We start from the raw sequence: 14,658 nt of genomic DNA on the forward strand, positions 1-14,658 counted from the left end.
AGCGATTATCCGCAGGTATACATGAACGATCGGTTAAAGGTCAGGATGTTAATTAACATTTAACCGATCGCGAGCGTTTCCGTGCGAGAAAACATGGCAACAAGCCAGCCAGTTTCGCGGCAGTCACGTACCCCGTGTGTTGTATTAGGTAAAACAATCGCGCGTGAACGTGATTGATTTCGCAATAAGCTCTCTGGCCCATGGTCAGTCCACGATTTTCTCCGCTCGGTCGATAAAAATATATTTCCGATGACTTTCCGTTACCATTAGTAGTTACATCGATACACACAGTGGTTTCAATTACGCGAAGCTACTGCATTGCGGTTTACGAATTAACGCGATTCTTTGCGCAAAATAGTGCCGGAACCGGGGGAAAGGCGGGGAGGGAAACTTGAAAATATTTCGCGAAAACTGTCAGAGAGGCGCGAGCCCGTTTACATTTAAATGCGGTCAACATGTTGCGTTGTTCAATGCCGAACGACAAGGCAAAAGAGAAATATGATGATGAGCCTATAAAAAATTCAAACGGGTTAACTTATACACGAGCGCTAGGTATTCGCGGAATCTATTGAAAATGTTGCAATTCACACGATGCTAAATGCGGAAGAGCCGTCTATGTTATTAATTTCAACGCGAATTTCACCTGTCCGTATGTATTTTATTCTTCGAAAGTTTGTAATAGCCTTACTTGGATAATATGTAATAAATTGATGAAAGTTACGAAAAAGACAGAGTTAATTGTAAAATCAAAAGATTAAGTGATTTTGTTGTGTACTATAAAATCCTTTATATGTGCGATGCGATATGAAACTGTAATATATTTCGCTATAATTTAATAAAACTTAAAAGAAACAAAAAAGACTGTGACTACATAAAAGTTCACACCAAAACAAATACAAATGTACACGCGTTATCACTCGCGGTTGATAACGCACGGACCTATGAGTCCTGTGACTCGTAGCAAAGGCGCGTTATCGTGAGAACTAAACGAACCGGACGGGAAAAAGCAGATAGAAAGAGAGAAATAGCACCTGTAATATCGTGACGTCGAGTAAGAAATATATAACCTGCGCGGTGTAATACCGAATATTCGTATAAAAATGCAAGAACGTAAAGGGATACTTGATGCGAGTCAATATTATTCCACATGATCCGGTTGCGTGGAATAACCGCGAAGGACGCGAGGAATGCAAAGTTCACGATACCGAGGGCACGATTGAAAAATTTCTAAACGGATCCAGCATCCAACATTATGAAAAGTTTCCCTCGATATAGTCGGCTATATACGATTTCCTTTTCTCCCCACTGTCCGCCGCTAGCTGCTTCACAGCGCCTCTTCCTGGATTCCTGGCGAGTCTCGTCAAGTTTTAATATGCGCGCCTCTAGCCGGCTGCATCGATAACGCGTCCATGATACATATAGAAAATGGTAGGGAAACGCTCGTTGGCCCATACAAGTTCGAACAAACTAATTGTACGCGGAGCATGAAAGAGGGAGGCGAGGGGGCAGCCAATGTTAGATAAGGACGCGGAGACACGAGAAAGAGCGAAAGGAAGAAGAATCTTCTTCGTATCCATACAACGAGATTCCAGTTTCTTCGTTAGTCGCGAAGCGAATCGCTTCGAAGAGAAAGGTAGAGGCGGTGGGAGGAAGAGGAGGCTATGGTTGAACGAGAGAGATAGAAACAGAGTAAGCAAAAGTCCGAGAAAAGAGAGTGAGAGGCAAAGGGCTCTCTGTAAAGGCGAAGGCAACAGCCTAACTCGTTGGAGGTCGGGTCGAATAATAAAATAAAAGAGTATGGTGGATGGGGTGTAAGGTGGTGGCGTGGTAAAGGTAGAAGAAACTTTCTGGTACGGGTATAGAACGCGATGGGGGCCCGATGGCCGGCCGGCTGCCCGGCGCTGCTGGAAAAAGATGCGTGGCCAACGAATCGAGCTTTGGCCCGAGGAAGAAAGAAATACAGAGAGGGATATCCGACGTTGCCACATGCTCACTGAATTTCCGACCGGTCAAATATAAAGGCCGTCTTTATAAAGACCGCCCCGCGGTGTGCGCTTGGCCTCACTCTTCTTCTGTACTATGCAACCGTGCTTTCGAAACTCGCATCAAATTCTTGACGTCTCATTAAACATCGTCAGATTTCAACGAGTTAAACGGTGGGTGCTGCCCCTAACTCGCCTCCACACATATACACAACAGGCGCGCCTCGTGCTACACGAGGAACGTGGCGGAGTAACGAACTTCTTTTACGCTGAACCCTCTCTCTGTTTATATTTTTTTTTCTATGATTATTGAAAGCTGTCCTTTAACCGCGGCCAGTATGTTTGTTTATCGACAGCGAACTGCTAAGCGGCGATCGAAACGCTCCCAATGACTCCTTTCGGTCAATGGTCCGATGGTAAAGGGTATAATACATAACGTCAGAAATTTTTATTGTCACGCGTGACATTTACGACACCGTAACGAACAACCGACCACCGGCCAATCACTATTATTATCTCGATATACGATTCGGAGGAGAGAGAGGTTAATATTCAGAATCGTAGTGATGCGCCCGCCCGCTGCTAGGACGGTTGTTTGTACACCTGTTGTTTCAGTGAAACGTACTTTAGCTAGAGTCTTTATATCCTCATATATGGCATTCCTTAACATTCAAATAATTTTTAATCTTTTTGACACTTGGTATAATTTAAGACGCTTTAATATTTCTTTATTTGCGAGACTACTTAGTAAATTAGATAAACACGTTTGACGGTAGAGACCGATAGGTTATTCTTTTCGGTGTCATGACTAAATTGATATCGTTAGAAAGGTGGTTCACACGAAATGTCTTTTTTTAACATATAACTTGTAACATATCGACACATTAGTTACATATAACGTAAACCGTAATATCCAATTTCCATGTCATTTAAAATACATATTATAATATACATAGTACACATAATAATTTATACATTAAATGATTGCCTAAATGATCTTTACAATACACATAATTGATAACAATTTCCTTCTTCTTAATCTTCAACTTCTTTATCGTAGTTGATAATTGACGTATAGTAAAATTTGATGGCCCAGCAAATTCAAACTTCATTCATCGACATTTTATCCACACCGATCTAACGCATCAAGAATGTATGTATAATACTATCGGTGTGATAATATTATTGATCATTTCCCGAAACTTTTTATGGAACTTACTAAATTACAAGGTGACAGGTTGGCTATTAAAGTATTAAAATGGCCGACCGGTAAACTTCACAAATCATCCCGGGATTAAGCGCTACTTCGAGTAATACGTTATTACGGGCCACGTGATTTAGAGACACCGTGGGCACATCTATATACACACTAAACAGTCCTAGACTTAACAACGAACGCTTGACCACAAAGCTACCCGTTGAGAAATCTCAACTATTAGTGACCAGGGCTAATCTCTATCGCCGGATTTATTGCTCATATCAATAGAGGCTTCGGCTTTAATCGCACTTATGCATAAATCACGGCAGATTAACCGAAGACTCACGGCGGAGGGAAGGGGGAGGGAGGGGGGGAGAGAAAACTTGCGACGGAATTCGAGAAAAGAAGACTGGAGTCGGGCGAGTCTCGAACGCGATTTAACGCCGCCAGTACACATAAGGTACGCGCAATCAACGTCAAAAAGTATTTCACGAGTGGATCTCTCGTCGAAAGTATTCCAAGCGTCATTTCGAGCACAGCCTCATCATCCTCAACGCAAAGTATGTATGTATGTACTTCGTATAAACTGATCGATAGCTGCTAGTCTTTTCATCAGCGAGCTTTAATTAATATTTACGCGAGATCTCTCGAGTTAGGATATTATTTATTCGAAAGGCAATTCGAATTATCCTAGTATAATATTTTCCGTATTTTCATCGCAAAATGCTAATTCTGAATATACATGAATTTTTGTCCGACTTAATTTTTCGACATGATATTACTTTCTCTCTATTTGGAGTTTAAATCGACTGTAAATGTCCTTTAAATAGTTCTGTTCGACGCAATGTCGTTCGTAGAGAAAAATTCTGTTGCTATCGATATAATCGATATTTATCTAGTTAATAACCTCTAGGAGGGGAGGAACAACAGACGAAACTGGACGTTGTCATTTTTCACAGAGCAAATTCGATTCTCGGACTAACCTTTTGAACTTTACAATGTACAGAAATCGTGTTATTTCTGTTGAGAGTATCCGTAGTTAAAATTGATTCACAGCTAGTGTATAAATACGTGTTGCCATTGAAGAGTTTATTTTCGCGTTTTACGTGGGTTTCGCTTTTGACATTCACAAAAGTTTCGTCGGTACGAGAACGTACTTTCCAATAATACATCGACGACATCAACATCAAGCTATCTTCAATGTTTTATCATCGACGGAAGAATTTTCCTAACCAACCCACAAAAAGTAATATTTTTCCCCAATAGAATATCATAACGGAGTTAAACGTATAGAAAAGATGCGTACGATGACGAAATTTAATTAAAAAGCCATCCCGCAAAAAATTACCTGCACTCTCGCACGGCTCGAAATCGATAATTCGTACGATCGAAAAACTCTACCCCCGACTGCGGAACGGCGACGATACGCGTTTTGTCAGCGACACGTGCAAAAGTTCTACCGTCGGTATTACGAGGGCCGCTGCCGCGTATTACACAGCGAAATATACATATAAGCGCAATCGAAAACGGTAGTTAAATACTACAATTGAAAGTAAAAGCCAAAGTGATTTTGGTGTAAAAAGAAGCAAAAAGTTTGGTACGGAAGGTTTTGTTTTTGAAACACTCAATTTTGAAAACTAATGAGATACGGCTACAATTGATAATAAGCGTATTGTAACAGTCGAGTCATTTCATTAATAATTTAAGATTTACCACTTTCAAAACAGATTCTTCTTTCAACAATAAATAACGCATACATTTAAATTTGAAAAAAGTAGGTTAGATTATATTTTTTAAGTGCAATACGTAGCCTGATTTATGTTAGGGATCTCGTTAGTGTTAAAGGAACAATAACAATCCGGAACAGTCTTCGGAAAATTTATCTTGAAAAACATATATGTATGTTACAATTCAGTTCGAATTACGAAAATGCTTCAATTTAAAATATGTATTACGCTATAAAAGCGAAGTAATGAAAGACGGAAAAAGGTGAACAGAAAGGTAAAAACACAATATGATTGTTGCATTGATGAATTATAAGTGGCAGTTTTAATAATAGCGTATGCGCGAATACGCCGATTCTGAGCGCGAGGCACGTGCTTTTCTTTGCAAAAAGGGCGGAAAAGAGCGATGGAGGGGGGCACCTGTTACCATCGCGATACATACATTATTTCGCGATATCCCGAATGATCCCTATTAAAGCCGCGAAACGGGTCATTCACGGTTACCGGGACGCGTTTATGCTTTCCGGGCAAATGGGATTATCGTCGAGTACACTTGTTTGCAAAAGAATACGCCCATCCGTGGTAACCAGTGAAAAACGACGGAGAAACGCACCTTCGAAAACGAATAACCAAAGTGATGACATTAATGTTGCCTCTTATATTTAACTGATACGACGTTTAATAAGTATATTTGCTTTTACAAATATATGCATGAGCGATTCTTATAGGTATATGCTGCATCGATACAACACAGAAAGGATAAAAGGTAACAGTGACCTTAATACGCGACGAATGAGACGAAGATGTATCCACGGACACCTCCTTTCTCATCATTTATTGTTTAATGTCATGTACAAAGTTATTAGCGACGCTATAAATGAGTGTACCATGGGAGAGAAACAGTAGCATTAACATTACATGCGTTTGTACTATATAGGGTAATTTGATTCGAATTGAGATAGATAGCTTAGCATCTAATATCATTCATGCGGGTAGAACGTTTGCAGCAATCAGGTACGAGAGAAGAAAGAGGTTACACCCTATGAGTCGGTGCGCGAAAGAATGCTCAAAAATATTTAGCAACAATAAACTAGCACGGGAAGGGTGGTGCGACATCTTTTGCAGCGTGATGGTAGATCTTCCGAAATTGATCGTGCTTCGCAACGCGCATACTCTCATTACTACTTGCATATGACAATAAATGGACTTTTCCCCCATGGGAAGTATAGACCGTACATGTGCGAACGATTGGATAACAGAAACACAACTTTACGATCTATGGACGAGTACAAGTTTTTCGAACGTAAATCATCGAATGGTGGTGATGACAACTTAGAGAAGATTGTTTTTATTCAGTGAGAGAGACTGAGAGTTAAGGGTGCGTCTAGTCTTAGGCGAAAGTATCGATAGACAAGAATCTCTTGTTTGACGGAACAAAACGACCACAATGTACACATACGCTCATTGTGAATATTAATACTAATGGATTATTTAAAATGACTAATTCTCAATATTTCACGCAAATCTGATAGAATTATAGCAAGACAAATTTGATTTGGATTTTCAGTGACTTTTTGTAAAGTACACAGATAAAGGTTTGTTGGTTCCCCCGTACTATGTATTTTTCAACGTATCTTTCACTTTGATTTCTTTATTGTAAATTTCACACGTTATCGTAGATACTTTAGTTCTAACGCTAAGCCACCTCGACATACATATACGCACGGTCGTCGACATCGTGTGATACGGTTTCATTTAACTATGTCGTAGTACTCACCGATGCTGCGTCGCGTGTCAGCAGGGTAGAATCCAACAGACAAGACGAACAAGCAATATTATCCAGTAGTGGTCGACAATTATTAGGTGACCGGCACTATGATGCACGCTCGACAATGGCTGGCACACATTAAGTACACTGATGCACTACTTGATGTACACGCACTCTTCACCGGACAGAAGCCACCGATCGAGACGAAAGAGCGGCAGTTCGGCACACACGTATTATTATATGCACTGACTGTTGACCGGGCTGATAAGTCGTTCATTGATTAGCCAGCGTTTCAATAAAAGAATTCGCGAACCGCCTCACCTCTCTTGCTATCCTAGGCCCACGGTGGCCATTACACTCGCCGCCGCAACGAGAGAGCGTGTTTTGCTTTTTTCCAAGGGGACCAACAACTCGCCCGCTCCGAGGCCGTGGAAGCGACTGTTCTCGGGAGATTCGCGGTGCGGTCTCATCGACCAATCGTGGACCAGCTTTCACCGAGCGCCATCTTGCCCAGCCGAACACAAAGGGGCCAAAACCCGAATGTTTGCGTAAACGTCCGAACCTTAACCACCCCTACCTACCCGATCGACGTATCTCCTCTGGATTTTCTCATCCCTAACTTTCAATACAGATTTTATTGTAGGATTACCCGCCCCTCTCTTCCTTTTTCCACTACGTATCAAACCAATTCGAAACTAAGAATCGTATTTTCACCGATGAATCTTCAACAACGATGTCGTTGCATTGTTTACTGTTTCTTTTGAGGAAAATTGGAAGCGTTAAACGAGAACGATTGTTTTTATATTAATTAAAGAAACTTTCGGATGTTTCGTTAGTTATATTTTTCAAGTATTTTAGAGCCTCTTCTTTAAGAGCGAAAAACTTTAAAGTAATCATGTTGTTAAATGTATTAGTTGAAATTATGACCTTTAAACGAATATTACTGTTTTAAAATATTGATAATTTTTTACCAGTAAGTTTCTTGGTGATATGCTTTGAGGTTGTATAAAATATTTAATATGAGAAATGTAAAAAACAGGAAGGTGTTAATGTTATAAGCTTTTTTAAAATAGTGGTTATAAGAATACTACCAGCGCCATCATTGAGGAAGAATTGGAGAATCTACTCGGTCGATAATGTTATGACATTAAGAAATGATACATAAACACGTGAAATTTTAGAGATTGTGGTTTGTAAGGTTAAATTTGTTTTATTTTTATTCTCAATTCAATTTGTACTATTTGGAGTTTAATTTGGTGTCGTTGAATAATTTTGTATCGCAACTGTTTCAGTGATATTTATGTTTGTGTACTCTTTCTTATTGCCAATAAATATAAAAAGTTAATATAAATAATCGTTAAACAATGGAAGGAACAAGTAAAGAAGGAAGTAAAGTATGGACTGATAACGAAAGATTAAAACTTGCTTCAAAATTAGACGCTGAACTCGATGAATATATTAGTAATTTGGAAAAGAAGAGCTATACTGAAGGATGGCCAGAAGATCGGTGGGAAGAGGAAATGGAAAAACATCCATTTTTCATGAAAAAGACACCGGAACCTGGAGAAGAACTTTCTCCATTGATGGAAGGTTTACAACAGCTCAAATATGGGGAAGATGAGAATACACCTGAGGGTTTGGATTAATTTATTCTTATTTAGTCTTGTAACCATCTAATTTAACCTTGGAATATCATAACAGGGTACTATATTCTTATTTGGTATTTGTCTTAACTATTTCTAAGAAAGGTAGTAACTTTTTGTTATTTTTGTACAAACACCAAGACTATTCAGGAAATTTAAACCTATTTAAAGCGATTTTTGTTTCAATAATAGCATGTTTTTCAGTCATCTAGACTCTATTTTTATTTATTTTTGCAATTAAAATATATATTTCCAGCATTATTGAGATTGCAGGGTTAACAGTTAATTTAACAATATAAATGTTTATATAGATATTGGTAGAATACTACCAATACAAATGTAATAAATGTAATAAATAAATGTAATAATAATATGTTTTATAGAACTTGCAAATAATTATAAGGAAGATGGAAATTTCAATTTCAAGTATAAAAATTATAGATTAGGTATTCTGAGTTACACAGAAGGAATAAGAACTAAATGTAAAGATATTGACTTAATGGCTCAGCTTTATAATAATAGAGCTGCTGCACATTTTATGTTAAAAAATTATAGGTATATTTGATATTACACATATTTTAATATTACAGTTTTGTTCTAGTTTTATGAAAATTGTCTTTTATATAAATTACAGATCAAGCTTAAATGACTGCAAGCTTGCTTTGAGGTTAAAACCAAAGTACATAAAAGTTTTGAATAGAGCTGCCACTTGTTGTTTTCATATAAAAGATTACGAACAGTGTATTGACTTTTGTGATCGGTTACTCGATGAATCTCCTACTGACAAGATAATGTTATATTTAAAATCACAAGCAGTAGTTGAAGGAGTAAGAATATCCATACTTTAGTGCATATAAACTTGAGAAAGTACTTATTATGTGCAACTTATATTTGAATATTTATAGGAACGCCTGAAAAGAGATAAAAGAAAACAAGATAGATTAGAAAAGAACTTAAATAAAAAAGAAGAAGAATTACTAAATATAATAAAAGAGAAAGGTATTAATTTAGAAGTGATCGAAGGGAAAAGAAATTTAAATTTAAAAGACCTAGAACCTCAAATTCCAGAAATGGCACAATGTAGTTTTCATTTGGATGCACAAAATAAGCTCATTTGGCCAGTTCTGATTTTATATCCTGAAACAAAGCAGACAGATTTCATACAAAATTTTCACGAGGATACATTGTATGCTTTTATATCATATAAGAATCTCACGTTATACAAAAAATTAAAGGTTATTTCACATATAATAAATTTACTTATTCAGGTTGATAGAACAATTAGAACAGTTATTTAATGATCCACCTGAGTGGGACTCACACAGACGTTATACTCCTGAAAATATAAATGTTTATTTTGAGGATAAAGATAAATGTTCTCTGCATAAAGTGAACGTCCATCAGTCTCTAGGGCAAATATTGCAGCACGAGCGGTAAGTTCATGAATTAAGATACAGGAAATTAAAAACGCAACCACTTATGAAATAAAAAATTTCAGATTTATAGTTCGCGGGGGAACACCGATGTTTCTAATATTTGTTAAGTCCAGTAAGGCGGAGGAGGGATTTTTAGCTATGTATGTGTGATATAAATTATCGTGTACATTCTTCGTAAATAGATTTATAAAGAAGATCTACACATCTATTAATATAATTAGAATTAATTATGCAAATTCATATAAATATAATCATATAAATTGAAGAAATGGAATCTAATCCAAGATCCGCTTTAATTATTTTATATATTTTCATATATTACATAGATTATTTGCATATTTTCAAATTTCTCATAAATGTATAAAAATTTACAGTCTAATAAAACAGTCTAGTAATAATTATTAGTGCTCTTATCAAATCAAGTTTAAAAAGCATTTTTCCTTACTGAATTAAGAAATGTTTTTGTACATTTTTTTTACGAAACTTTTTACAAAAGTGGTGCATGTGGGCCCCACTTCATATTAACCGTAGAAGGGACCGATATAGGTAAGATAATTGATCGAGCAGTGGTGCCACCTGTAGCCTGTAACACCTGCCAGAGCCAGATGGGCATAAAGACTCAGGGCCTCAGTCAGAAATTCAGTTCAAGAGACGCTGTAGAACGTGTGTATGCGTCCCGAAGCGGTTACTCTTCTAATTGTTGCGACTAAATTGTGCTAATATAGTGACGAAAAAGTGTTGTGCCAGAGATACGATCGAAACGATCGGAAATCGGTCCTTTATCGGTGGATGCTGAAGGTTATCTGGTTCAAGTTTGAATTGTGAAACAAGAGGACCTTTACAGCGTGGGAGAGAAGCGGAACGGGACACAAACGATGCCAAAGCAATGCAGGCAAAATTTTGTACTTCTTCATTTTTTTTTCTTCAATCGATCTTTTTATAGTGATTAATTGTTAGTATATTTACTAACAGTTATTTTTTTTATTTTGTTACTCATATTTGTCTTGCATATTTTACGAAATGAAAAGTATTCGAATTCCTTTTCACGAACAAAAAATTTGAATTCAGACTTAAATTGTTCAAGTTTCATCTGATCTCAATTTGTGGTACGAAACGGAAGTTCATTGAACCACTAATAGGATCTGTGATTTCAGTTTTCAGAATAACGGAGTTGGTTAAAAATATGTATAATTTTTGCGAATAACGTAACTTTTTTATATTAGCAAGAGTAATTTCATTTTTATATAACATCCCGCGAAAATTTCGTTAACTTTTATTACCATGCCGAAAAAGGAGAAAAATTTTGTTAATCACGTATGCAAATTCGTTTTAATTTTCGACGTAATGTGAAATTGCAGTTGCATAGAAACGGTGAATGTTGCATTGCGTTGATATCGATAAAAATCACGCGTATCCGGGTTTAACAATTTTTAAAAACTACGCGCCACGGGTGAACGAGTGGAAAATAAAGAAAGAACGCATTCACGGAGTGAATCAGTGTCAGATACGCTACAACTGACGTGATGTTATTAGTACATACCGATGAGACAATGGCGCGTGTTAAATTATTCATGAGGTCATTGTTGCATCGTAACGCAGATTCAAACGTCGAGCAATTTGAGGTGTGATGAAACCGCTGCGTTTGACTCGACGAAATTCGATCGAAATTGCCAGTAAATTCTACCACGTTGATTAAATTTCATTCACCTGATCTCGTGAAAAAAGAAGAAATTAATTATACCAGAATTAAAGTTATGTTATGTGGGATATAAGTATCTCGTGAGAAGAATTTCGTAATGGAATTATATCTCGAAGAACCGTACAGAAATTACATATACTACACGTACATACTCGCAACTACCTTTCTCTCATCGTTCCCCTCTCTCCTCTTTTTTTATCCTAACAAGATGGTTGTCCTCTGGTCTAGTCAAACGGATCTCATCGAATCACGATAAGAGAAACCTTAAGCCATGTATTATTCGTCTATTTTCATTCGATCGAATTAAGGACCTATGTTTCGGGTAAAATTGAGCATATTTTATGGTTATTCCTGTTATGCTACCATGAAGTATTTTACGCCGTATAATCAAGAAAACATGTGTTTATCGCTCGAGGATAAAGTATAAGTACTGAAACTTCCTTAAGCATCCTTCCTCTACAATATATTTATGCTAATTTATACATGTAAATTTTACGTAAGATACGTGAGAAAAACTAGCCTCAATTATAGATATTTTTCAAACGTGCCTATAAATTAAGAATAAAAATAAATGGATTGTCATGTGAATCGGTCGATGGCCGTAATTTCATTATCTACGTACAAAGTCATGTTACGCGAGTTGCTAGTGAACAGGACAAGAAACACTGGCCAGTTGTCGGAGATGGTGGGGGGGATGGTTACGTGTCCTAGTTTCGTGGACTACGGTGGACCACGATGCATCTTTGTCCGATGCCCCGAAGCAAATGGTCGGTATATGTCGAAAGAGTTACGTCAGGCGGGAAGAAAAATCCGCGAACCGGACCGGTTGTAACGACGAGTCAATCTGTTGGAGAGGAAAAAAATTCCAAGATATCGTGCGCGAGATAGAATCGCGTTACGTTCAGAAAGACATACCGAAGATAGCTATCTCGAACCCTGTTCGATGTGTACGTCAGTAAAAAGAGAAATTCTTCTGGCAGAAAGAACGGGTTACTGAGAAAATACCGTACGGACACGCAATTACGTGCGCGTGAAATTCGACGAACGATAATTAAAAGATATTTCATTTTTTTCTACTATTTTGATATTATATTCTATCTACATTTTTAATGTAGCGTATTTATGCTTAATAATTCCTATGATTTATTATAATTTACTATAGCTATTATGGTTTTTTAAAAATTTTGTTTTTGAACGTTATAATTGAATATCTGTCAGAACGTAATCTCTGCACTTTCTCCTTTGCTCTGATTATTTTGTCTATAAACACGGTTAAGGTATGTGCAAGAAGAACATCTGCCATTTATTTCTCTCTAAAGTTGTCTATATACACTCTGGTGCTGTTCGGTTAATGAAAGTGTTAAAAAAGGAACGAGAGAAAGTAGAATGAAAATATCGAGGCGGTGTTTTTCTCTAACCATTTCGTCTCCAACTTGTACATTTTATCTCTTTCTTTTCCTTTTTTATTTTTATGTTTGCGAAGAAACGATCGAAAACAATGTCTCAATACGAAGCAGCGCTGGGCATTGTCACAATAGAATTACACTCTGATCCGTTCCATCTCATGCAAGACTGTCACGACCAGACAGATTCGGAACGTCGGCGACTCTCTCTTTGTTAAGTCTTTCTCTATTTTTCTCTGCTTTTCGTTTGTTCCTTTCCTACGAGCGATGATATTTCACACGAGGCTATGTATACGTAGTCATGTAGCTGCATCAACGACACGGTCTAACGGCATTCAGTCGACCTCATCATCCCGCTTCTCCACATTCAGTCACACACATTCTTGCATTTTTCTTTGCTCTTATATTACTTTTACCAATTTCTGCTTCTTTTCTCTCCGTTCCATCCGCATTCCCTTTGTTCTCTCGCTTTTTTGCCACTTTTCGCTCTTCTTTCCTGTCAGCTTTTCTCTGATCGTTCCTTTCTCTCTCTTTTTCTCCCAAAGTTCGCTATTTTCCTCTCATATCCGCGATCCCTTCGTCCGCTCCGTCTATTTTCTCTTTGTACGTTTGGTTCTTCCATATTTCTGCCCACGACAGAAACTAAGGGCATCCATTAAACCTGACTGGTCTTTCAATAACGGAGATTAATTTCGATTGTTTCATCTTCTCGGTCACGTGGTTAATCACCTGAAGTCTCTCCAGCGATGTACCGACGTATTGTCCAATTAGTGCGTTTAAAGACCGATTGGCGACGCGCGAGTAGACCTACACTAGATTTTAGAGGGGCAAATATCTGTCAAGGAATTTATTACTTGTGTTCTTGCAAACCGCAGATGACATTTATGCCATATTCTGTGACATTAATGCTTATGCAAATTATTACTATGTATACAGAAGCGCTAGATCCATTTAATAGTTACAATCTTAATATTTCATGACCGAGGGCACATTAAGGATATTTATGAAAATTTATATTTTTATGAAAATGAGCAAAGTAGTAAGCAAAGATTTATTTGACGTACCGAGTATTCTGACAAGTGCTTTGTTTTAGATACTGTATGTATGTAGCGTGTGTGTTCTATGCATTCTTGCATCTTCAAATTTCCTATGAATTTATTTATTTTATTTGTGATACAATGGAAGGAAGACGTACTAGAAGGATGCATTAATCGTCACGTAATTACGTATGTTTTCCCGTCGATGAAAAGGAAAACGTCCATCGAAGTATTCATTTATCCTTGTTAATATATCTCCTATTACCCGCTCTTAAGATAGATTCTGCGGGTCGTTATCGTTTTTCATTAACATAACAGGTACATATTAATGTCAGCGATGTCGCGTCAAGGTTCCGATTACGAAAATCACCGTGGCCAATGATCATCAAGACCAGTTTCAACGTAACTTGTTTTCCTTTACAGCTGTGAAAATACCGTTTGGTAATTCACGGATTCTCCAGAAATTTATCTCCGTTTTTCGTTGTTTAGTCTCGTACAGGCAATCAACACGATATTGTTATAATTTATATGTCGATAGGCTATGAATTTTTGAGTTTGATTATTAAAGATTTTCTGTTTTAAAGATTTGCAATTTTTATTTAAAAAAAGCTAAAAAGAGGAAGGTTTATGCTGCATTAGCATAAATGCTAATTATCTCACAAATACAGAGATGATATGAATTTCGAAAGGAAAGTCGCTACCGTGTGGATTACGTGTTTGACAGGTTTAAGAGGGAATTTTTTTGTGGTGGAAATAACATAAAACGGT

General features: G+C 37.3%; 2 protein-coding genes across 3 annotated transcripts in view; one reads left to right on the top strand and one right to left on the bottom strand.

Annotated features, from left to right (window-relative positions):
• The window catches only part of LOC100642402, a 121,257-nt gene extending 114,135 nt beyond the window's left edge, over window positions 1–7,122 (bottom strand). The window contains exon 1 of the mRNA XM_003396342.4: window positions 6,682–7,122. The gene's annotated coding sequence lies outside the window, so the exon portion shown is untranslated. The remainder of the gene's footprint in view (window positions 1–6,681) is intronic.
• Window positions 7,123–7,751: 629 nt separating this feature from the next.
• Window positions 7,752–10,152, top strand: LOC100642518 (DNA polymerase interacting tetratricopeptide repeat-containing, protein of 47 kDa). 2 transcript variants are annotated; one of them, XM_020863997.2, is made up of 7 exons: window positions 7,752–7,865; window positions 7,965–8,307; window positions 8,699–8,870; window positions 8,950–9,142; window positions 9,221–9,501; window positions 9,584–9,748; window positions 9,814–10,152. In XM_020863997.2, exons 2-7 carry the CDS (start codon window positions 8,037–8,039, stop codon window positions 9,899–9,901), a joined length of 1,170 nt encoding a protein of 389 aa, XP_020719656.1. In that variant the 5' UTR covers window positions 7,752–7,865; window positions 7,965–8,036; the 3' UTR covers window positions 9,902–10,152. The 2 variants fall into 2 exon arrangements, with proteins under 2 accessions (XP_020719656.1, XP_003396391.1); XM_003396343.3 differs by having other exon boundaries at window positions 7,763–7,870.
• The last annotated feature ends 4,506 nt before the right edge of the window (window positions 10,153–14,658 follow it).

This window comes from Bombus terrestris, chromosome 7 (genome assembly GCF_910591885.1).
Source record: "Bombus terrestris chromosome 7, iyBomTerr1.2, whole genome shotgun sequence".
Classification (NCBI taxonomy): domain Eukaryota; kingdom Metazoa; phylum Arthropoda; class Insecta; order Hymenoptera; family Apidae; genus Bombus; species Bombus terrestris.